General features: G+C 43.0%; 1 protein-coding gene across 1 annotated transcript in view; it reads right to left on the bottom strand.

Moving 5' to 3' along the window:
* The window catches only part of LOC139333716 (eukaryotic translation initiation factor 3 subunit H), a 53,754-nt gene that overhangs the window by 14,437 nt on the left and 14,438 nt on the right, over nt 1–24,879 (bottom strand). Inside the window, exons 3-4 of the mRNA XM_070966333.1 lie at nt 7,011–7,178; nt 718–817 (exon numbers count right to left, since the gene is read on the bottom strand). Coding sequence (XP_070822434.1) covers nt 718–817; nt 7,011–7,178 — 268 coding nt within the window. The remainder of the gene's footprint in view (nt 1–717; nt 818–7,010; nt 7,179–24,879) is intronic.

The following is a 24,879-nucleotide window of genomic DNA, read 5'->3' as shown; positions in this document are numbered from 1 at the left end:
GACACACAGGTGGAGAAATACAGAGGAACCCAGGAAAGAGGACTGAAATGATGCGATTAAATTGTCTCTTCTCCTCAAAATAAACTTGCTTTTAGAAGATTTAAAAATGTATATCTGAAAAGGTTCTGAATGGACAGTGATTTTATACCTCTGGGGCTGCTTCACTGCACCGTTTATTTGGATTTGTGAGCGCATGTTTGTGTGTGTGTGTGTGTGTGTGTGTGTGTGTGTGTGTGTGTGTGTGTGTGTGTGTGTGTGTGTGTGTCTTCATGTGTGTCTTTGTGCATGTGTGAGTTGCACTGTGCACTCGGACTACCCTGAACTGCCTGGAAAATGGTCTCCTCATTACATTCATTTTTAGCTGCAATTTAAAGGCAATTACGATAAGCCTTGGGGTCAGAAAAAGCGTAAACATGGTACATTTGTTTGACGGGCAAGGGCGAACTGATAAATCATCAGCATCAACTGCTACTAAAAGCCTCCCCTGTGGATGCACAGGCCTATATTTGCATCCAATGAATACGTCGAATCCAAAGAGCGAAAATACAGACATTTTAATTATGCCTTCCTGTGAGCGATGTGAACCCAAGTGTTTAGATTTATATGGGCAAATTGAAAACTTAACATTTATCTGTGAATACCTACACTTCTGTGTGCATCATGACATTTATTCCCACACAGCCTTTATTTTTGTGTGTTCGGCTATGAGCCACTTACCCCTCAGGTGTGAAATCTTTCTCTTTACAGATCTCCATGAGTTTTGGGGTAAGCCTGTACGCCTTGAGGGACAGGGAGCCCTGGGCCGTCTTTATGGGGTCTACGATGATAAGACAGAGATGAGAGCTGAATAGAAAAAATGGTGTAAATGTGTCTTTTAAATCACGTTCTCACACAGTAGCTGTTTCCCGGGTCTTGTTTGATTGATCCCACAGTCAAAGCTTTACAGTCATCTGCTGACATATATCCAACACAGGAATGCCACTTCTTATTTGTTAATTGGTTCATCACAGAATATTTTCGACCAGTTAGACATTTTGGTCCACGGGTTAATTTGCATACACACACATTCACCTACTCATTTCTCTTAGCCTGAGGCTAAGCGCAGTGTGAAAAGCCTATGAGGTACAAAATGAAGCGTGTTAAATGAAACGGGAACATTCCCTTCAGAAAGACAACAAAGTCAAATGTGAACTGCGTGATGCCACTCTTTAGTGGTTTAGTAGTAGTACTCGCACTTTGCTGCACCACCTCAAGAACAAGCACCAGGCTTCCACGTTCGAGGACGACTTCGCACCCAAAGATCACATCACTGCTCACCGCAGAGAGAAAGCTGATGCGCGGCCAGGCCAAGGCCATCACCTAGTTGCTGGTAGAGGGTGTGGGGCTCAAAGAGCTAGATTTGTACCTGAAGTTTGAGTATGCTCTGCCATCGAGAGCTACTGGGACTAAAAACATTGAAAAACCCTTTGAGGGGAAGAAGGATGGGCTAAAGGACAAGGACCACCTGGACAGCTCTCTCAAACAAACACTCCATCACACCTACCTGTCCCTTCTTCAGCGCTGGTGTGTGTCTGCACTGTGCACTGCCTCATCATAAGACAAGTTACTACATTGTTTCTAAATCAGACTGCACGTTGTGTCCAGCTGTTAAAAGCCTTTATACAGCATTAGACTCCAGTTAGAAGTCTAACTGATAGGGCTGGGCGATATGGCTGAAAACTCTATTGTGATATAAGTGTTTTATATTGGTCATATCGATAATTATTGATATTTTTTATGACCTATTTAAAATAAGGACCAGGAGAAAAATACATTCAATTTAAACATATTTAAATTTAACCTTCCTCTGATTATAATCCCCTCAGCTATCAAGGCAGAAAGGAAATGTCAACACAACCATGGAAAACACTCAAATAATAAATGTTCAAAAGTGTAAAAATGTCAACAGAGAGAAACCTGAGAACTTTTTTTCTGCAGGTTTAGTGCAGGAAGTTCACAAGCTGATTCACCTTCTGCTGAATAAAATGTTTTCAAATATGTGCAGTGTTTTGTAAACATAGCAGAAACTGAGGTAGACTTGACATCTGTAACATACAAACAAATAAACATGATAGTACAGTAAAACTGACTGAACTATAAAACCAGCCTAGTCATATGAACAACTTCAGTCACTCTTCTTACTCTAAACATATATGAACTATTCAATTATATTTTTATTGCAAGTGTGTTTAAGAAAAAAAAGTGCGTGTAAGAGATGTTTATAACCTGGCTTCTCCTCAGTGCTCAGTGAAGCATGTCTTTAGCTATATGATATGCCGCTGCCTCCGTTACGTCTTTGTACCTTTTAGATGATTTGCCATCAGGCACTGAAGCAGATACCTCTGCATGGTGGTCAGCTGCTTGTGTGGTGGTGCTGCGGTTGGCGGACGTTGGCGAATACGGCTGCGCTCCAAAGAGTGAGCACGGCTAAGGTGGTTAAATAAGTTTGTGGTATTACCGGTCTTGGTGGGGACGAAAGTCTTGCATAAGTTACAGACCACATTGGTCTGACTACGGTCCAACTTATAGAATACAAAAAACTCCATACTGGCGAGCTGACTTTCCCTGTTCTATCGACAGTTTCTTCGCTCGCTGCAGGACTTACTTTCTATTTCTCATCTCACTCCTCGCGGAGCAACAAACACGTGACAACGAGATGGCGCAACCGAACTTGATAATGTTACATGATTGGCGTGTTAGCGTGTCTCTCTCACTGATTAGCAATTACTCCCTACGTTGCTCAGTTACCTGAGAGCGAGTGCCTTTGTTCATGCAACCAACCTCGCTTCGCAACTTCAGGTTTCTTCCGACGAAGAAAAAAAATTATCGAATGCTTTATCGAACGCATTTTATATTGATATTGATGACGTGTCTATCGCGAGACATATCACTATCGTTTTATCGGCCCAGCCCTACTAACCGATCTGAAAAGCACAAAGCACCCTCACTGAAAACGAGCAAAAGCGAAAATTAAAGAAGCTCGCTGGAGAGGAGCAACCTGTACAATCAGTGAGGAGAGATGCAGTACCTCTCATCAGATCTCTCACTTGATTGATTTTGTCACTTAACTGAAATCATTTTCAATCCATTTCATGAAGGAGCGGCGTCGAGGAGCTCCTGGTCTGTCCATTGCCAAATGACATTTTGCACAGCAGGCTGTCCATTATATAAAAAAACAATTCAACTAACTGAAGAGTCAAGTTAAAGTAACATTTAAAGAGAGAAAAAAATAAAAGACTCACTCTAAAGAAATGGCTCTGTCAAATTCGATTCCACTTTCTGTTTCCCTGTTTATGCTACTTACTACAGAGGGAGAAGAAGTGGCAACATTGGCCCTGACTGGACAGGCTGACAGCCACCAAACTATAGTCTACCAAAAATCTTAATGTGAATTATTCCCGTCCCCACAGCCAACTGTGACAAGCCATTTGCCTACAGCACAGCCAATCCCAAAAACAAGACAGAGCCAATCTAAATTCATGCTGGCCGATCTCCACTGAGACTGGTCGGTGACAGCCACATTTGATTAAGACAGCTCTCTCCTATCCATAGGAAGCTTGGTAACTGAATTGAAGTCCTGCATGATATAGCCTGAACTCCCACAGGCCTCCTAAAGTTCCTCAGTGCACACATTATATATACGCAATGTGTTCTGCTGGTCATGAAGTAAGCTGCTGTGGAGGGGGGTTGTGTCAGTTTTGTCTTCAGTCTGCAAATGCAAAGCAAGCACCAAACCCAGAAAATCAAGTGACAAAATTGCAGAAAGTGAAATTTGAGGGTGCACATTGTTGACACAGACTACAAAAATTGGCAAGGATCTACTGGAGACTGTTTCTCTTAGGTTCAGGAAACCAGACTCAGGTGTTCAAAAGACGGCCTAGTTAGAAGGTCTGTGCCATTTCACATGTGGTCTCATCAGATGTTCAAATCCAGTTAGAAGAACTGTGATCACTTTACTGAAGTGAAGATATATGGATATAGCCAATGCAATAGAAGGAGTACACCAACAGATTAAAACAACAAGGTGGTCAAATTCAAACATGTCTTTCATTAAACGGGACTTCTTTCAAACCACACACGTCACCATTTCATTTCAAGTGTCCTGGCCCCAGACAAGATACCCCTAATGACTTCCTCTTCTTAAGCTTGATACAGCTTCCTCCACAGCGACAGAAGACAGCGACCGAGTAACAGTCCCTGTGACAAATAAACTTAACGCCATGTGTAAAATTGGTGGAGTACCCCTTTAAATCTTCTATATAATGGTAAGAATAAGAAGAAAAAGAAGGAGGGACAGGAGAAGAAGAGGAAGAAGAAGAGGAAGAAGAGTAATAAAACTTAAAAGCTTGCTATTAATCACGTTTTATGTCTGACCAGTTGTCCTCGCATTAAAAGATCTGGACCTGCACAGGTTAACGCGTGCCTGTCCATCTTAACCTGTTCACTTCATGTTGGAAAACTGTTGTCATTGTGAACATATTCAACCACTTGGTTTAACAACCCACTCTAATTCCAAGCTGTCATGGGATGGAAGCTATTAACTCGCCAGTTGGCCACCTGATTGATTCATCCATCGGCATATAAACGACCAGTGGGCTAATGACGAAGAGAACAAAAAAGAAATCAATTTTCTCTCCCTTTGACTTTAAACAGAGATAATGTCAATTCCTTTGAGGTGCTTTGATCCATTAAGCGCTGCATTATTGACTGACATTAACAGGAGTCCTCGTTTAGATGAGAAAGGGCTGGCTGACTGACTGCCTGAGTGCCCAGCTGGCTGGCAGCACTGGATCACAGGGGTTCATATGTTGGCTGGTCAAAATTAATCTTTGCCTATCATGGGTTTGGGTTTGTCTAAGAACATGACAAGCCTGCGGTGATTTTGCAGAGCGGGACCAGAGCCAGGAGGAGTCCTTTACACTCACCAGCAGTGAAACATCGATGAAATTCAAAGCCGTTTTCATCATTTTTTTAAAATGACAATCCTGGTTGCTGCCTCTCTCTTGACCTGAGGTGAGTGGATACACACTGAGCTGTTTTAATCAAAGACTGCGATTTGAGATAAGTGACGCTAGTGAGACTTTTTGTGTCACACTGGCTGTACTTATTATAAACTTATTTTTCGGTTCATAAACCTGAAGGAGGTAAACTCAGCACATTATGAAGGATGCAATGCAGGCAGAGAATACTATGTTGATACTATCTGGCATTTTCACAATGTCTGTATTTGATTATATGGCTTCAGCTTTTAAAAGTCGGCACCATGAATACAAAAAACAGCTGTACTCTCACAGAAACCACAAATTACTTAAATGTGCACCTCTCCGAGTAACGTACCAATATACTGCCTGTGAACTCAATGACCACGTGGAGAGGTTATGCAGTGATGAGTTATCATTGATTTAGACACTGAGGAGTTAAATGCACACTGTTTAATAGTGACAGGTTTTAATATTGCTGTCGTGTAGGTTTTCATATTGCTGTCATTTGACAGAAAGCTTACACCATCTGGGGTGGCATTTGTGGTGCAGCAATTATGGACAGCTCTTGAAGCTCTTTAGTGTGAAGCAGGTGCAGGCGCATGACGTCCGTAAGAGTCATGTTAGTGGCGACCAGCTACCTTGTTAATCCTCTCTATTTTCCCCTGTTTTCTGCTCATCACTGCCTCCTCTGCTGTTGGCCTTTAAAGGGCTTACTTGTGCTGCCTCTATGAGACATCGCGTCGCAACTTTTCACCTGCTGATTTGCCGGGAGGTCATAACCCGGGGTACTTACAGTGTTACACAGGAAAATGCGCCATCAATGCACTGAGCTACGTTGTTGTCTGGTAGCAGCTTGCTTTGTGCGAAATGACACTGATTTCATCTTAAGATGACTTTGCATATTGCTGATCCCCTGCAATACACAGCATCCTCCCAGCTCTCAAGTCTCTTTGAAATGTACTTGATGTCACTGTGGACATTTGCAAGATTCATCTTGAAACATAACCGTCGTTTTTTAAACCTCTGTTTGCAACCTCGACTAATCTTTTCCTGCATCTTTCACACTGATTTATTGTGGAGACTCTCTGAGTGTCAGCCACAGCAGAACACTATCAGACTTTTCAGTGGCAGTCCTATTCTTAGATACCTATTGATTAAAGAGACTAAATTTGACTGGCAATTGTTTAATCATGGTTGAAACTTAAAAGAATATGAAACATAAGTGAATGTAATCAACTCCCTGATTGAGGTACCATTTTTATACTGGATGAAGGTTCAGCATCATTCTGTGGAGCTGTTTTGTAGATTGACGGGTGCTGGTATACTCTCCTTGAATCACTTTCCACCAGCATGAACCTGTTATTAGTGGTCGTCTGGGAATGGCTCAATGGTTGTGTGACAGGTGAACAATATGGCAGTGGATCTACTCTCCACATTCTTTTTCTTTTACAACTTTGTCAATAAAACATTCCCTGCTCGCAAAGGCAGTAGGCTGAACAATGAGGATTAGCCCATCTTTTAACCATTACCTGTGCTGACCGATGGTTGAACCCGTCTCGGCTGTTCAAACAGACCATACTCTCACCGTGGCATCACGCTCGGGGTGGGAAGCTCAAATGCTTCTCAAAAGGATAATGTCATACTGCTGTGTTCCAGGTTACAAGTCGTGTAAACGTAGGGAATCTGACAAATCCTTAGAATTTTACTGCTTTCTGATTATAGGATTATTGATTATGAAAATCCAGAGGGACATCAGCCCATGTGGTTCAAGGTAAAACATCTTCAATAACCTATTAGCTACCGTTACACAACAGCTAACGTTGGCATTCGACATTATCCTTTTGAGATGCATTTGAGCTTCCCGTCCTGAGTGCGATGTCAGAGGAAAATGACCACCGTGTGAATTTGGTCAAAAGGAAAAGGTTTTTATTGATTTGGATATGATATTGTGGCCAGTGGTGAAGGTGAAGTGAGTGTTGTACTGCTTACCATAGATCAGGACAACTGACTCTTCGATAGCGTGCTGGTAGCTGAACTGGGAGTCGAGCAGCGCTCGGCTGACAAAGGATCCATAGTAGGTGGACTGGTACCAGCCCACATGCAGATGGTCAATGTTGACGTGACGCAGAGAACGCATCATCTCCATCTGGTACTGGACTAGAGGCAGAGAGAGAGGTAGGGATGGAGACACAGGGAAAGTTAGAGGAATGGGAAAGAGAAAGAGAGAGAGAGAAAGATTTAAATTCAGAATGAACTTCATTCAAATCAGCTTGGGGATGGTTGTTTTTTTTTTTTGGATCTGTGAATATCTGGTCTCCATCTGGAACTGGACGCGGTGTACGAACAGAAGGAGGGAGGGAGAAGATGTGAGAAACATGAGCAACACAGTGAAAAAACGAGCGGAAAGGATGTGAAGGAGAAATGCACTGAAACAGAGAAAAACAACGTCTTCATCTTCTGTTATCGAGTGTTCGTGGTGGAGATTTATAAGACAAGCATCAACCGGGATCACTAGTCACCCTTTCACATCCTGGTAGAGAGAAAAAAGCAAGATAGATACACAGACAGGCTTCAGCTACTGGGGAGAGGGTTAGATACATTACGAGGAGAGCCATTTCATTACGCCAGACACATCCTAAGGACGCTCAGCCAGAAATACAAACAACCTGCCTCGCTGGCTGTAAGTAACAACCAACGCAAGCGAGCAAAACAGCATCTCCATGCAGGCTGGCTGGAGGAGGTTGATAAATCAGGGTGTTATTGGGCAGCTGAGGCCCCGTAGACCCCAGTCCGTAGAGCACATCCTGCTCCTTTTGGGCTGTTAACGAGAACAAACGGGAGAGGTGGAAAAGAGGAATGGAGGAACGCAGAAGGACAGAAAAAGAGCAACAAAAAGAACGATGGAGGACAGTGGAAAGGGGTGAAAAAGGTGGTAAAGCAGGGAGAAGGAAGAAAGAATAAGGGCAGCGTTCACACAACTGTAAGAGTAAAACTCAAGCACTTTTCCTTTCAAGCAGCAAGACCAAAATTTGCTTGTCTCTCGAAGGCTTTCTCATAACAATTTCAGCGCCAGGAAACAAACAAATATGACGACAGGTCATTTTCATTTCAAATAGGAAAAGATTTTTAGCTTACAAAAATGAAACACCACATTACCTTAGAAATCGGGCATTTTTCAAGGACAGGCATATTTGCAACCTTGAAAACATAACGGTTAAAATGAAGTTTTCTCAGTTTTCTCAAAATTTTGTATGAAACCTGAACCAGAGAAAGCAAAGAGGAAGAGGGTGGAGACGAAAACAGAAAGAAAATAGAGTGAATGAAGAAAAATGTGATGTCACTTTATTCTATAGGTGACATTTGTTTTTTGGCTTCTCTCTAGCGGCCTGAGCTGGACCCCTGGTGGTGATGTGGTGTACAGCAAGGGGTGTCTTCCATCACCAGTTCATCTATGGTTTATATGGCCTCCAACCAACTGCCCCCACACACGCACGCGCACACACACACAGTTTCCATCACTTTCGGGGGCACTCCAGTGACTTACATTCATTTCCTGGAGTTTAATAATTTACATTATGGAGACTTGCATTTTGACCCATGAGGAAGATGAGTCCCAACAGTGTGACTGGGAAAACAAATCTATGTCCCCAGAACACGAGTAATACATGTGTACAGACACACACATACAGTCAATCGTTCCGCTGCCTCCGCTGTACTCCACTTGGGAAACAAATGACAATGCTCTGCCCACAATTACACATTCAACCCCTGCAGGAGAGCAGCATGAGGAGAAAGGCAGCACTGAGGTGCCTCTTCCTCCTGACAATGAGGTCTAGCTGAATTTTAACAACATCTGGATTGAAGCACTAGATGGGGGCCGACAGGCAGAGAGGCCCTATTCACAGGCCATTCTGTGGGGATGGACTGGATGTTCCAATCTTGCCTCAAAATCTCGCCTTTTTGTTTAGTGACTGACATGGCCAGTGAGACAAAAAGCAAGCAAGGGTAGATAGATGAGGGTATGCAGCGGGAAGGAGATGTGAAGGAAGGAGAGGAATTGAGGAAGATAGGGTATGTGAGGGGAAAACGAGGGACTACAGACCGTTGTAGCAATTCTGTGACATGCTGCAGGAGGAGGGGTCTCAGGCGGTGTTTGTGATTCAGAGATGTGATTCTTAAGCGTAGTAGAAAAGCCACCGGAGATGTGTGTGTACAGTATATTTCATTAAAAAACTAGCTGGTAGGGGTAGCAGGTTGGGGAAGATTATTCTTGAAGTCTACGGTGATGAGTGGGTGAGAGTGACGAGAGTACTGGAAGAAGCAAAACAGCGTGCACGAGGAAGGGAGAGAGTGTTTGTGACAGGCCGAGGGTTAGTGTGTTAGAGCGTGGCTCTGCCCAGGGGCAGGCTGGCAGCAGACCCTAAGACACACTGAGCTCAATGGAGAGGGAAGACAGCCCGCCGCCTAACTTCTGCATCCATCTCTCCACTTGTATACCAATCAGTATGTGTGCTTACCTCGCAAGCGCTGCTGATGCGTATACCTGCCCCAACACCCCATCATTAGCAGGGAAATTGTGCACAAAGTGATCTGTCTCTGAAGCGAAAGCTGAAGGCTGGTGGACTGACAACAGAGGCAGAAAAACCAATCAGCTGCCTCTCCTGTCTCATCCAATCATCAGCTCCCTTCCCACTTGTTTAGAACTTTCATGTGTCCACGACACCTCATGTGAGGTGTCAAATCAGTTTGTTTTACAATTGTAAGCCCTCACCTTTACTTATTACCAGCAAAATAGAGAAGATCTTAGTTTAGCTTAACACATCAAATGCATAAGCATGCCAGTTTGATTAAATTAGTCAATTTACACTGTCGTGTCTTAGTAGGGGCCAATATATGTATACGATATGCTCACTTGCCTTGCTTTTCTATTAACCTGCTAATTTGCAAAGATAACAGAAAGACTTCAAAGTTGATTTCTTCATCTAACATTAAAGTTTACGTTCATGCATCCAACTTGCCCCAACCCTCAATGTCCTTGACGTCTTCACAGCTAGGTTTAATCCGACTGTTTGTGTAGAATTTAGAAGACTGAATTCAAAGGCATGGATTGGGGGAAGGTTATGAAATTACCTCTGAAGTGCTGAGAACTTCAAAAGTACGGAGTATATTCCACAGAAATTCATAGAACATGGGACCGCACTTTATTTTCCCTGAGCTGAACTTAACTGAGCAGCCCAGAGCTGCAAAGTGACCACAAAGCACATTTTAGGGAAGATATATGCTCAATTTAAACAGTGTCACTGAGATGTAAAAACATGGTACGGTCCTCTAACTAACTAGCATTAAAGTCTAGAATAGCAGGAGACCGTATGCTTTGTGAAGGCAGTGAGGGGACTGACTTGTATTCCACCAATCTGGATGACGTCTGGCTTCCACGAGAGACTCAAGCAGACAGGCAGACTTGCAAACAAACTACTACACGCTGTACCCAGGTCAGAAAGAAATAGATAGAGGACACATGCGGAGACAAGCAACCGACATGCAGGCTGATAGCTAAACTGAGATTCAGACGGATGAGTGAGACAAGAGGCCAGTGGCAGGCCAGCCAGCTCATCCACCACAGATCCAATACCGAGCTCAGAGCCTTGTAAATGCCACGGGATCACTGCCTTATTTATTCATAAACCAGGAACTACAACTGCGAAGAGAAACAGCTCAACAAACTGTGCGACCATCTGACATAGGCGGATATGCGTGTGTGTATTTGTGTATGCTCAACAATGTAGTAGTAAATCCTCTGGAGAACAAATATGCTTTGGACTGATGATGCTGGAAAAAAAGAAAATGAAAAAGCATACTACTACACTGGTTCTTTATTACAAATGTGGATGTTGATCTGCACTCATCTACAAGAACATCAGAGTTGGGTGCACGGCAGCAGCACACAGCAAATATCAGTGCTTCTCCTTCTCTCTCCTGGTCTTAAACTGTGCTAGCAGACATCATGGGTCAGTGACATGGTGAGGAGGGTGGCTCCAATGATGAAATTACAACAATACCTTTGAAATCTAGATCTTGTGCAGAGTGAGACTCAAACATCCTAAAAAGCACAGGTCCCAGTATGACAAGCTAGTTTAGAAGCCCTCTATATTCTGTGTTAGAAAACAAACCAAACAGAAACCTGTTCACATTAACAGCAGCATTAGCCAGAGAACAGTCAATTTAACAATATCATCAAGGCATGGAGGTGGGAGCATGCGCCACCGTTTGCTATTCCTTACTCATTCCTGCTGCCCTGCCGCCTCTCCTATCAATCAATCTGGGTCCTGGGGCCAGACAGGGAATGAGACTGGCCATTCCCTGTGCACTGCTTGATTTTGTGTGTGTGTGTGTGTGTGTGTGTGTGTGTGTGTGTGTGTGTGTGTGTGTGTGTGTGTGTGTGTGTGTGTGTGTGTGTGTGTGTGTGTGTGTGTGTGTGTGTGTGACAGGGAGAGGAAAGGGTCTGGTGTGTGCGTGTGTGAGACGAAGACAAAATGAATGTGTATTTAAAAGAGTGTGTGTGAAACCATGAGATCAGAGTGGGGAAGAGAAAATGGTGAAGGAAACAGGGCAGGCACAAAATGTGTGTGTTTGAGAGCAGGTGTGTGTGTGCTTTAAAGTGTGGAAGCCGCAATGGAAAGACCGATTGTGAGGTGTGTGAAGTCTAAGAATGCTGTGTACTGCATGCTGTTCACCTCAAGTCAGTGTGTGTGTGTGTGTGTGTGTGTGTGTGCGTGCATGCGTGTGTGTGTGTGTGTGTGTGTGTGTGTGTGTGTGTGTGTGTGTGTGTGTGTGTGTGTGTGTGTGTGTGTGTGTGTGTGTGTGTGTGTGTGTGTGTGTGTGTGTGTGTGTGTTCGAATGCATGCATGGTGGAGTCGAGGTATTTATCAGCTTGGAGCTAAACTCCGCACCTTGGGCAGTAATGGTAAGAGTGAGAATCAGCAAGGCACTACCAGCGTGTGTGTATGTGCGCACGTGTGTGTGTGTGTCTCTGCAATGAACCAGACAGATAGTCCATACTCTAATACTCAATGACACAAGAGGTGAACTGCAACAGACCTTGCATGCTGCTGCAGGCCACAACATCTCAGTTCGGGCAGCGAGATGTGTGTGAGTGTGTATGTGTCTCTGAATGTGAGGACGCACGTACCTATGTGTCACAACACATTCTAATCACCACCTTGACGGGCTGACGGGGCCTTGCCTGGAAAGTCTGCTGCATTTTTTTCCACACACACACGCACAATTGCACACACAAGCACTAGCCGAAGTTTATATCCACTAATGTCAAGTTGAGCGGATGAATAATAGAATAAAATGATGTCAAGTGTCTGAAACTTGGCGAGCTATATTTCCTTTACCCTCCATTTCCCTCCTTTACTCCCTCAGTCTGGTGAATAGAAAATGTGAGTGGTTTAAAATTAGGTTAGATGGGCCAATCAGACCTCTGTCAAAAATAACCTGATTACATTTTGTCTAAAGATTGCCCCCTCTTAGTCACAATGAAGGAAGAATGATGAGCTTTAGATGGGTCACTGATCAAGGATACTTAAAGAGAAACGGTGAGGAAAAAATGCTCTTCAAAGCTTGGTTTCCACACAAAAACACACTTCTGCGACTGAACTGCACCGCGAAGAGCGGCGCTGGCATCCGGCGCGGTATTATTCGAGAGATGGGCTTTCTTACCTTGCTTACCTTGGACTTTTAATATTTTTTTTACTTTGTGTTGACCCATCAATATCCTGTCAGAGTTGACAATGAAAAATCTAAAAAAACAGCCATCCTGGATGATTGATGGGACCGCTTGTTTTGCTGGCTGCTCTAAGTGACTAATTCCTCCCATTTTTCCAGTGGTGCTCAGTGGTGACAGCAAAGTCTGCTCATCTTGGCATTTCATAAATACTTCAGAGCCAAGAGAAAAATAAAACAGTCAGGAGCATTACAAAGGCGGCGCTACTCTACTTGCGTGTTGCCGAGTGGAGACAGTTTCCACGACTTCTCCATTTTTTTCTATCTCACCCTCAGGACTCAACACACCAACCCTAATTTAATGAGTCCACACTCTTGACCCATTCATTCAACACAGCCGACAACCCACCGTGCACTCTATTCTGACTTTCATTTACTTCTCAACACAAACTCTGAGCTGCTTTGTGATGTAAAAACAGATCTGTGTTTCACCGTTTGTATCCTCTATTTTCTTTAAAAGCCTCTGTGACGCTCCTTTAAAGCATTCTATAAATACAGCTGGCTTGACTTTACCCCATATACAAAATAAAAGAAAAAAAAATCGCATCTGCTACTGTCTATTGTGGAGAACAAAGTGAATCTCAGAGTTTGAAGGCCTTGACATCAGCTACCTGTTCTGCCTTGTTGTTGCACTGCTGCTGCACTTTTTATCCATCCCTTTAACCTTGCTACTCCTCTGAAACACCTCAACAGGAGCAGAGAATACCTGATGATAGTAATGCGCTTTTCTCCTCATCTGTGCCCGTTCATCACATTACAAATCACTGGTGAACTGTAGAGCCCTCAGCTCCTGAAGACCCAGTGTTTCATTGATGCCCCGTACATTTGTGGGTCAAGATAATTCATATCTGAGGGGACATATCATTCATTTTTGAGGGGAATGCTCTTTCCTCGTGAACTGAAATATAATCAAGCTGGAGAGTGAAAAAATGTCTCCGCAGTGAAAAGAAAGCAAAAAAAAAAAAAAACAGACATTATTCTCAAGGACACTTGAGATCTGACATCTGGAAATGCACAGCAATGTCTGTGCCCTGCGCCTTTGAGGTGAAATGTTAAAAAAAAAAGTGTACGTCTGAGAACTCAGCATTCTCAAATAGGCTTATGTATTCCCACTCCAAGCTGCTCATGTGCAATAGATAAAGGCGCTGAAAAAAGTGGCTGAAAATCTTATTTCCTTCATTAACTGACACTGAAGACAAAACCCTCAACAACTACCAAGGGTCTGAATATGTCTCATTACTGCGACAATGCAAAACACCAATTGGGCCTTGAGCTAACAGACATTGCCCTTGAGTGAGCTCATAAGTGCTACCTATATCAGCTTTTCATTGATTTCTTTCATTTGTTCTCAATCTCCATTCCTCCGTCTCTCTTGCTCTTTGTCTTAGAAAAAAAAAAATCACTTCTAGCCAGCACACACACACACATGCATGTGCACACGCGCACAAGCACGCGTGGTTGTATAAAGGGCTGACTTAGCAGCTGCCTTTAAGCAGGTATAGAGCACAATGACAGCTTTCAGGCACTTGCTGCAGCTGATCATAAAACCTATAACCTGAATGATAAAAATCTGAAAAATAACCATATGCACACAAATACTCCCCCCCCCAAAAAAAACTGAGGAAATAAAATTAACAACTGACCCACTTATCAATTATAGCATGGACCAGTGGTTCAGCTGTAACACTTTAACTGTATGAGTCATGTCTAAAGAGTCTAAAGAAGTTAAAGCAAGGCTGAAATTGAAAATTAAACATTATGAATAAATAGTTCAAATAGCTATTCAAAGAAAATGGATAGACAGCTGAAATAGATAAATGCAACTGATAAAAAACGAAAAGGGTTTGCCTAAAGTAATGAATGAGAGGTTAAAAAAGCTCAAAGTAATGGATAAATGGTTTAAATATGTAAATGATTGATATAGTCAGCTAAAAGTAATGGATAAATGTTTGAAGCAGCTCAAAGTAATAGATAAAAGGCTGAAATAGCTAAAAGTAATGGATAAATGTTTGAAACATCAGCTTCCGCCACTGCATGCGGTGGTATGAATGCAAACCAGCCTAAAACAGTGCTAGGTCATTCGTATGAAAAAGTGCTGTAAGAATGTCCGCTGTGATGTGATTAATTAGTGTTAAATATGATCCAGTTTATAATCCATTCAAATGAACACGTCTGAAAACGTGACGGGTGGTGCTGATGAAGGAGTACTTGAGTTTATCTTGCAGCAATGAGTACCAACATCAGAGGGGGAAAAAAGAGGGTTGGGATGTGGTGGTGCAGATACGGCATGTGCATGAAAACACAGCCACAAGATTAATGAGGACTACCCCTCAACATCATTATGACACACATGAGAGACAGAAATAGAGAGGTGAGGAGAGGAGAGAGAGTGAAGGTAGACGGAGAGGGAGGAAGGGTGTCTTTCATCTGTGAATGCAATTTCCTAGGCGAGCACACGAGCATGTGTGTGTGAGAGAGAGAGTCAGAGATAACACAGGAAGGCTGACCTGTGACATGACAACTGATCTGCCAGGTTCAGTATGTGCAGAAGAAGTCATGCCCTTGATAATACTGTAGTATGAGCAAACAGCTGGCCGAGACAGTTTTCATATCAATGCGCAGCGATAACGATCAAACGACGCTTCTGATGTCGCTTTTGTACTAGAATGATAAAAGTAAAATGTTTAGCATGGAGGAGCCGGTTACGGTTTGCTGTCAGAGTATGACACCGAGGCTTTTTCTTGACCATATTTTATTTTCACATCATCATTTCTGGCACACTGCCTTTGTTTACGGCAGCCTTTAGAGGCACTGTCAATCAGGAGAGGTGCAACCTGACAGGACAATCAGCATTTCTCAACTGCATGCTAATAAGCTCTACACCACTCCACAGATGAATATACTCACGATGCATTAATCAAAAATCACTAGTTCATTTCTGTTGCTAATCATTACGATCCCCTCACCGCCCTGCTAAGCGAGCTTTTTGCCGACCTCGACTCACTTCCACTAATTCACTGAAACTGACGCGTTCCAGCAGACGTGAGGCATCATGGATACCATCAAAGGCATTAAGTTGAAGCACATTCTTGCCCTCTCCTCCTCTGAAGAGAAAAGAGGACAAACACGTTTTTTCTACATACTGTCAAGGTCAGCTGCTGCTGATTTGAGAGAGCAGATAGCTTGTCCCTCTGTCGTGCCACTTTGTCCGACCACGTGTTTGTCTGTTGGAAGGAGGGAGCAGTGATGAATGTGCCAGTTGTCGGGAAGTAAATGGTGGTATCGAGTTGTGGTCTGGTCCAGGGTGTCAGGAGAGGCACGAGGCTAATTTTCAGCAGCGCCTGCTATAATGGGATGTGTGTGCCTATTTGTGAGTGCATCTGTGTGTTTGTGTGAGCGCACCCACCGTGGTCCATGTTCCACCTGGCACAGTGGATTAGGTGCAATTAATCTTAGTTAAGCAAGCCCTGCGGAGAGTATGCCTACCGTACACGCACATGCACACAGAGACACGCACAGGCGAGGCCGCAAACAGGCACACAAACACACACAGTGATGCACTGGTGCACGGGAGAGAGCGGGAGCATTGTGAAGCAGCCGCTTTGTGTGCATAACACACTGACGAGTTCACCATATGCACATTTGATGGGACGGCTTGTCACAGGCTTTGTTTTTACAGTGAAAATGGGGGGGTGATGTGGAAGGGGATACGGTGGTGTGCGCCTGTTTGTTGGCTCTCATGTGCACATATCCAGGTTTATCTTTTAGAACAGGAGGAAAAAAGGGGAAAACAGTTCCATTTGATCAGCTTGTCGATGTTCCTTTAACAGCACGCATGCGGGTAAGAGGAAGTGCAGACAGTGCATGTTTAGTATGATGGGTAGCACACTTCTGCAGCGCCTTTAAACTTACTGTCATATTTAGTGGATATAAAGACCCCAAAAAGACTGAAGATGCCAGTTTTACTTTTCATAAATGCCAACATAACATTCAAATTAGACATTGGTGCACATGGGACACGCGTGAAAGACGGCAAAAGGAATTTTTAAAAAAGCTCAAAAACATTGGCACATAAGTGAGACAGATCCCAAACTTAAATGTTTAAAAAATGTTCAAAACTGTTTGTTGGACTGAATTTCCTCAAGTCTAAAAGATCGGACGGCAGATAATTGTCTACAGCTAAATACTGACAAAACAGAAGTTCTTATTTCAGCCCCTGGTAGCGTTGTCCCACAGGCGATGGTTAGTCTGGCTCTTTATCCTCCTCTGTTAAACCTGCTTTCTGTAATCTCAGGGTTTCCATGGGCTTTGAGTCTTGACCAGCATGTAAATTGATTGGTTCACTCCTGTTTCAAACCAGCCATGAAATATTGCTAAACTCAGGCCCACTGTGCGCATAGCTGAGACGGAGATGATTATACATGCGTTTACTCCTCCCATCTCAACCAAAGCCTCTTTCACCTGTGTGAGCAAGACATCCCTGAACCGCTTACAAGTGGTTCAAAATGCTGCTGCCGAGCTTCTGACCAAAGGTCTCATGTACGGTAGCTTCCCACCATTTCATAATCCAGTTCAACATTTTAAAGAGCTACTGCAGCCATATAGACTCAGTGCATGTGCTCACAGGTGTACATCCTTCAGACTCTCCCTTACAGGCCTCAGTATCTACACACAATTAATTGCAGCGCCACTCACGTAATTTGTCTCATACGTATCCCACGGGGCCTCACCTGCGTAAAAAACTGTACAACCGTCAGACTTGGCTGAGTAAACATAGGACTAATCAGTGATTAACACAGCCCAAGAGAGAAATGGAAAGAGATATTTCAGGAGATATTTCAAACTTCCGTTCATTTTCTGCATAGTGTTAGCCCACTTCCAGTTGGCACGCTTCCAAGACTTGAATGGGCATAAAACAGTTGAATCACCTGTATGAAATATGAGCAACTGGGTTAGAAAATATCTAGTTCGTTGATAGAAAGTCATAGAAAGTCAAAGGACACGCAGTTGCCTGCCTCAGTGGAGTTTAAAGGAGGAGCTGCGTAAGCCCCTACGGTACTGACCACCTATTGGTGTTTAGTGGTCGCCCACAGTCTCACTTATGTGTTCATTCCTCTATCGTGACCATCGCTAGTTATGAAACTGGTTTTTGACCTTCTGTCTTCTCTGCTGCTCTCCATTCATTGGAATTTTCTTCCTCACCATCCCGCTCCATCTTCTACCCCCCCCCCCACTCCCAAGAGCCCACCTGGATTAGCAGCAGTCTGCCGTAATACATTATGACAACCAACCCCCCAACCCCACACACACACACACACACACACACACACACACACACACACACACACACACACACACACACACACACACACACACACACACACACACACACACACACACACACACACACACACACACACACACAATTTAATGTGGGGCGGAATCATGATGAGACAAAGGAGCGGATGAATAAAACAGTGGAACTGATGGCGATGGTGACGGCACCCGGGGGACCCACACTCTTGATTTATAACGCTGGGTGAGCATTCAAAAGCAGATTCAGCCCCGGCTCGCTGCTAACAGCCGCTCTCAGATCTCCACTAGAGTGAGAGAGAGAGAGAGAGAGAGAGAGAGAGAGAGACAGAGTTCTGATAGAGAGATGGAGATGGGGGGGAGGAAAGGTGAGAGACTGGGGACAACGAGCCATCAGTGAAATATTTTTTAGAGCTCGGGTTCGGACGAAGATGCCACCTAAAATCCGAACACATGACAGTGCACATTATGCCTCTGATGTTTCTATATTTCTGTTGAAGGTGGGCTGTCCAGTGATTTCTAATTAGCCTCGCTGAGGAAGAGCAAGGAAAAACGGAGGAAATCAATTTCCCATTTGGGGCAGGTAGAGTGATCTATTGAAGGTCTAACCCCAAGGAAGACCTGATTAGAAGAGGAGGGGGCTAAGTTTTTACTTAACACACACACACGCACGCCCCACTGCATACTGAATAGTGTATTTACAGCGAGGAATGGAGAGATCATGGCAGAGGCATTTTTAATCCCCCTGACTTCAATTAACCCACCATGAAAATGTCTGCCACAGACAACAATTAAAGTTCAAAAAAACCAAGGACTAACCTCGCACACTCTACTAGAGGAAAATGCTGATGTAATTAGCTTTAATTAGTTCTGTCTGTGTTTTCACATCCATTGCTTTGCCTTGGTTTAAGAAGATTAAGATTTTATTTTTAATTTGTTTTTCCCAAACATCCCCTCCAGTGGACACTGGCCAACAACTTTCATAAATATTTTAGCCAAACATTCGAGCAAACCAGTTGGAAAAGATACATGTACATGCAACAAATTTAAAGTCAGTAATGGTGGTTCTTGACATACAGCATATTAATGGCCGCCTATGAATTATCCATAACTCTGGTGGAGCAAGTTAACTCTTGGCCAAGTATAGTTTCGCCTGGTATAGAGTCCATTTCAAATCTGGCTTCTGTGTCATCAGGCAGGTAGCCTATAAATAATGAAAACACCTGTTGCAGACCAAATTGGCCATAAGAAAATCAAGTGAAGCGAGGGTAACGGGAAGGCGAGGAGGCTGCAATCACCTACAATCTCTGGAGGAGAATATGATAGATGGAGAAAAGCCAAAAGAATCTGAGGCAGATGCTACAGTTTTCCTGCATGCAGTCAGAGGCGATGATTTCTACAATACTGTATACGAGTTCCCTGCATGAAGCACTCTGTTTTCCTCCATCAGGGTCCTATTGACACTACGATATGGACCAAAAAAAAGATAGAGAGAGGGGAAGCTGCGTTTACATAACACATATATGGGCAGATAACAGCAGGGCACAGCGGACTTGGTAGCTAATGTTTGTAAGCTAGCAAGCTAAGTTAGCTGCCTAAAATGGATGTTAAACAATGGTCTAATACTAAACCTGCTATCTTATCATATTTTTGTATTTTTCGCAAGGAAAACATTCAGTAAATGTCTGGAAAACAGGTCGGCTGGGAGAAGAGCAGGACAATGGGCAGTAGCTTAGACATTAATCATTTGCGGAGCTAGCAAACGCTAGCCAACTAGCATAGCCAGGCTGATGGGGAGTGTCTGCTAAATGCTGCATCATAAACTCACAAAAAGATTAAAAAGAAAGAAAGAAATGTTCAATTTGTATTTAATCTACAGTTATGAAGTGAACTTTCTACCCAGAAAATTGCTTTTGTTTTTCCTAACATAAGAGGTCATGCCTGCTGTCTTTGAGAGTAGAGCGAGGAATAATAAAAGGAAGATTTAACAGCAATTCAGATGCGTCTGCTTTCACTGGTGGTTAATCACTGAATTTGATCATTTCACATAGCCAATACCGGGCACTATTGAACAGATGAGTGAAAACAAGCAGGGGTATGAGACTCGCGGAAAGAAACGGGCACTCAGTCCACTGAAAAGTGTTATTTTGTCTGTCAATTGAGGGGGCTGTTTCAGCTTCCTGACACTTGCTACTGTCACACATTTTGGCTCGATCAAGCTGAACCTTTGTGTTACTGGCTCGAGTTGAGCCCCTGCACTACATTCATGGTGACTTCTGACACAGTCAGCAGAATTGAGAAATATGATAGCAATATCAGGAGGCCACGTATTTTACTGCCATACAGGATAAATACTGTTATTGCATAAAATGTATATTTAAACATTTTCAGCTGGTTTGCCATTTGCTCCGAGTACTGTGGTGCTTGTGGTAACATCGTTGTCATTGTAGCACCATCAGAAGGCATCCTTGCCTTCAGTATGCAACACAACACTTGGATCATGCAGAGGCTTTCTGGAGCAAAGTGCTTCAAAGTGATGAAAGAAAAATTGACCTTTTTGGCCACAATCACAAAATGTAAGGCTGGCAAAAAAGAGTGAAGCACCTGGGGAGGAAAGAACACGTTGTAAAGCGTTAAACATTGGCGTGGATGTATTATGTTGTGGAGTTATGTGGCAGCCAGAGGCGTATAAGGCACAGGCCTTACTCTCAGCACACATTTGGACTTGTCACAACATGAAAAGCACAGGTGTAACTAATAACATTAACAATTACTCTGTTCCATTTGGGTTCCAGTACACCACACCAGAGAGCCAGCATGCACAACTGCAGGCCCTTGGACCTGAAAAACCTATGTGGTTTGCAGCCATGATCAGCGTTATTAGTTATTCCTGTGTTTCACAAATCACATGTCTGCTTTGAGAAAGGTTGATTATTCTGAGAGGGGGTGTTTTTAAAGACGTACCAACAACTCCCAGAAACCAAAGGCGAAGAAACAGAGGCTGAGAAAAATTGGATGCTGCACCAAAACAGCGATCCTAAATAGGACTCAAAATGAACAATAATCTTTCCCAAGACTTGAATTAAACTGAAAATCTGTTAGGGCTCAATGTGCATGTGAGACACTAATGAAATCAATAAATGTGTAAATGATAGCAAATATTGTCATATTACTAACATATTCACCAATAAGACACAAATGTTATGATACTACAATGATTTTAAAAAAGTCCATGAAAACAGAGAGTTTTGGAGGCTTTCTTCTCTTTTTCCTGTCTCTTTAGATTTCTCTAGATTCTCCAGGTTTCCCTTGCAGGGATGCATTTTCTCTCGCTCACAGCCCAATCATATTCACTTCATCCTGAAGTTGTGCGGCTAATTGGTTTGCTGAGTAATTCAGTGGCAGCAGGAGTGACATAAACAACAAATAACAAACTGAAAAGAGGGTGCCAATCAGCAAAATCAACCTCATTAATGACTACAGGTTGTTTATACATCAAGAGTAACTTTCCACGCTCTCTTTAATTAAGTGTCTTGTTAGGACTGGAATAGCTACAACCTTGTTATATGCTGTCATGTCAAATGTCCAAATCAAACACTTCTCGGCCAAGAAAAGACCACCCAGTGCTGGGGCACACACACACACACACACACACACACACACACACACACACACACACACACACACACACACACACACACACACACACACACACACACACACACACACACACACACACACACACACACACACACACACACACACACACACACACACACACACATTTTTATCACTTGTGGGGACATTACATAGACTTACATTCATTTCCTGGAGCCAGCACTGCGTTTTAACCCAAACCTAACCATAACCACTAATTTGCCTATTCCTAACCCTGTACCTAACCTAACCTTACCTAACCCATAACCCTATCCTCAGTCTTCACCCTAAAATTTAATGATTTACATTAAGGGGACCTGCATTTTGTCCCCATAAGACAAATGAGTCCCCACAATGTGACTGTGTAAACCGATTTTTGTCCCCACAGCGTGATAAATACCAGGTCACACAGACACACACACACACACACCTCGAAATCTGAACACATTGCAAAACAAGCACCCTTAAACCCTGTTTGTTTCACCAGTGTGACAACTGTTCCCATCTTCTGGGCCAATGAGAAGCATGATCTGAGCCCAAACAGAGTGCCTGGAAGCCCCCACCACCTGTGTTGGGCAGAGAGGGAGCAGCCTGGCATGGGGAAGCAGGATAGCCAGAAGGAAGTGCTAGTGCTGTTCAGTTAAAAAGAAAAAAATAATTTCACGGGCAAAAAAACTCCAAACCCCTACGTACACATAAGAAAATATAATGCTGAATATGTGTATTACTTATATGAATATCAATCAATATCTAAGTCAAAGTATACGTGCAAGATGAATTAAAAAGCCTCTAATTAAGCAATACATCGCGACAGGGCGTGATATGCGCTCATTATACCACGCTAAGGGGCGTTCTTTGTCCCGACGCGTAGCGGACGGTTACCAATAATGGCAATATGAAAGAGGAACACACAATAACTTTCATGTAGTTTTTAATTAAACAGAAATACATATTATCTAATAAAATAGCCCCGCTGTGAAAAAAAAAATTCCCACCTCTCCATATGTTAGCTCTGCATGTCGTCTATTCCTCGCCTTTTTTTCGGGAGAAAGTCACTGTTTAATCAACTCTACCATTGTTAACCTTATCTTGCGGTGAAAGTTAACCTTATACATGTGAATTCAACTAATTTAGTCTATTTGTTAATGTTGTCAAAACACCACAGCAACTTTTTGCTACCTACTGTAACAGTTTGTTGTCATGGATACATTGTTGCTTCTCTGAAAATCAGCCCAGTAACGTAAACATGGCCCCCCCGCAGTTAACTACGAGTGAGCGGTCCGGAGGAATCCACCCAAAACCTCAATGAATGACAGTTTTTTATTAAATAGTTTTAGCTGTGAGTGATCACTGACTTTATTAAGCCGACTATATGTGACATCGTGGCAGGCACCTGGAGACACAGCAGCGGCATCTAAATATCATGACTTTAAAAGCACCAAATTACTAGCCTTAATTTTGTTAGTAAATAATGTGAAGAATTGTAAAATATCATTTCCATGAGGCTGTTCAATCAGTGACAGATCACCCTATAGAGCCCTAAGTGTCATGATCGCTGTCAAGGTGCTGATCCTTAAAAAAATAAACATCAAAACCAGCTACTTTTTGCTGCGTACTGTAACAGTTGGTTGTTGTCATGGAAACATTGTTGCTTCCCTGAAGCGGAGTGATATGCTGTGATAAGGCTTTTTAGAATAGTAGCTGTGGTATACGCTCATTATATCACAGTTAACAGCCAATCAGATTGCTGGATTTCACCTTTGCGTTTTATAATGAAAAACAAAAACACTGCTGCCTGACTGCCTCAAAAGTTAAATTGTTTTTCCTAAATTTCAAGTGCACGCTGTCCATTTATTAAGCCAGTGTGGTTACCTTCACTCTAGCTTCCCTCAAAGCAGAGGTACAGTAACTACTCCGAATATTCAAATGTCTTGGCACTGCCATCAGTGCACTGCTTTCTTCCCCAAAAGAAAATGGAAAGCCATTCCTGGCTATTTAAGTACACAATTTTCATAAAATGGATGTTCATTTCAGGGATATAATTACTCTAGGACATTAGTTGGGGGTTCAAATCGTTTCCGTCCAACAGTATGTTGCCTTTTTAATCCTCGTATGGTTACGGCAGGGAAGGAAGGAGGATTCGGGGATAGATGGGTGTGGATACGGACAATGTGGTGCAGAATGAAGGAAAAGAAAGATAAAAGAAGGGATGAAGAAGAGTACTGAAGGAAGGGAAGCAGAGTCAGTGATTGCTGTTGGAGAGAAGGGTGGAGGCAGCTCTCTTACCTGCAGTGGGTTAGAGGAAAAAAGGAGGGGAAACGGGAGAGGAGGAAGGTAGTGGAGTAGTGGAGGGTGAAGGGAGAGAAAGAGCAGGCTAATTTTGTTCTACCTTCAGGATACCTCCTCCTGCTGCTGCTGGAGACTAGTGGCATGGGTTGAATATCAAACAGACTTGCCAAAAGTGGCACTGAGCAACGGTTAGTTTGATATAATCCCTATTTACGAGTCAAACAGGCAACCCAATCATGCTTTATAAGCCCGTGAATTGCACTGAGCCACACTTCATCAGTTGTTTAACCAACGGACTTAAACACTTTTGTGAGTTTTATGTAGCATTCACCTATTTAGTACCTTCAGTCACCCCGAGTCAGATCGAACCAAAAGAAATCACAGAAATATATAGAGGAGCTAACCTTGAGATTAGAAGCATCTTAAAAAGTTAAAATTAACTGTTTCAAGTGCCGTGATTTATGGCCTAGTTGTTCTAATTTACCCTTTTACTTGTTTTTGTACGACTTTCTTCATCACATTTTAGTCCTGGTCTGCCTCCAATAAAAAAAATATCTCGATCTCGGCGGCTAGCCTGATGTTGGGCTCCTCTCTTTCAGCCATTTACATCACTTTCATCATTTCTATGCTACTGGACTACTCAGGACTACTGCCCACAATTTTTGTTTTTATGATAGCGGGTTGGTGAGACTATAAAATATTGAAAACAAAACTTTGCAAACCTGACAGGTGCAAGACAGAACATGCAAGGATGAAACCAGAAAAAAATAAACACCTAAACACTGTCAAAACCTGGAAGTGCAGTGACATT

This window comes from Chaetodon trifascialis, chromosome 7 (assembly GCF_039877785.1).
Source record: "Chaetodon trifascialis isolate fChaTrf1 chromosome 7, fChaTrf1.hap1, whole genome shotgun sequence".
Classification (NCBI taxonomy): Eukaryota; Metazoa; Chordata; class Actinopteri; order Chaetodontiformes; family Chaetodontidae; genus Chaetodon; species Chaetodon trifascialis.
This window is presented reverse-complemented; position numbering and strand designations above follow the sequence as displayed.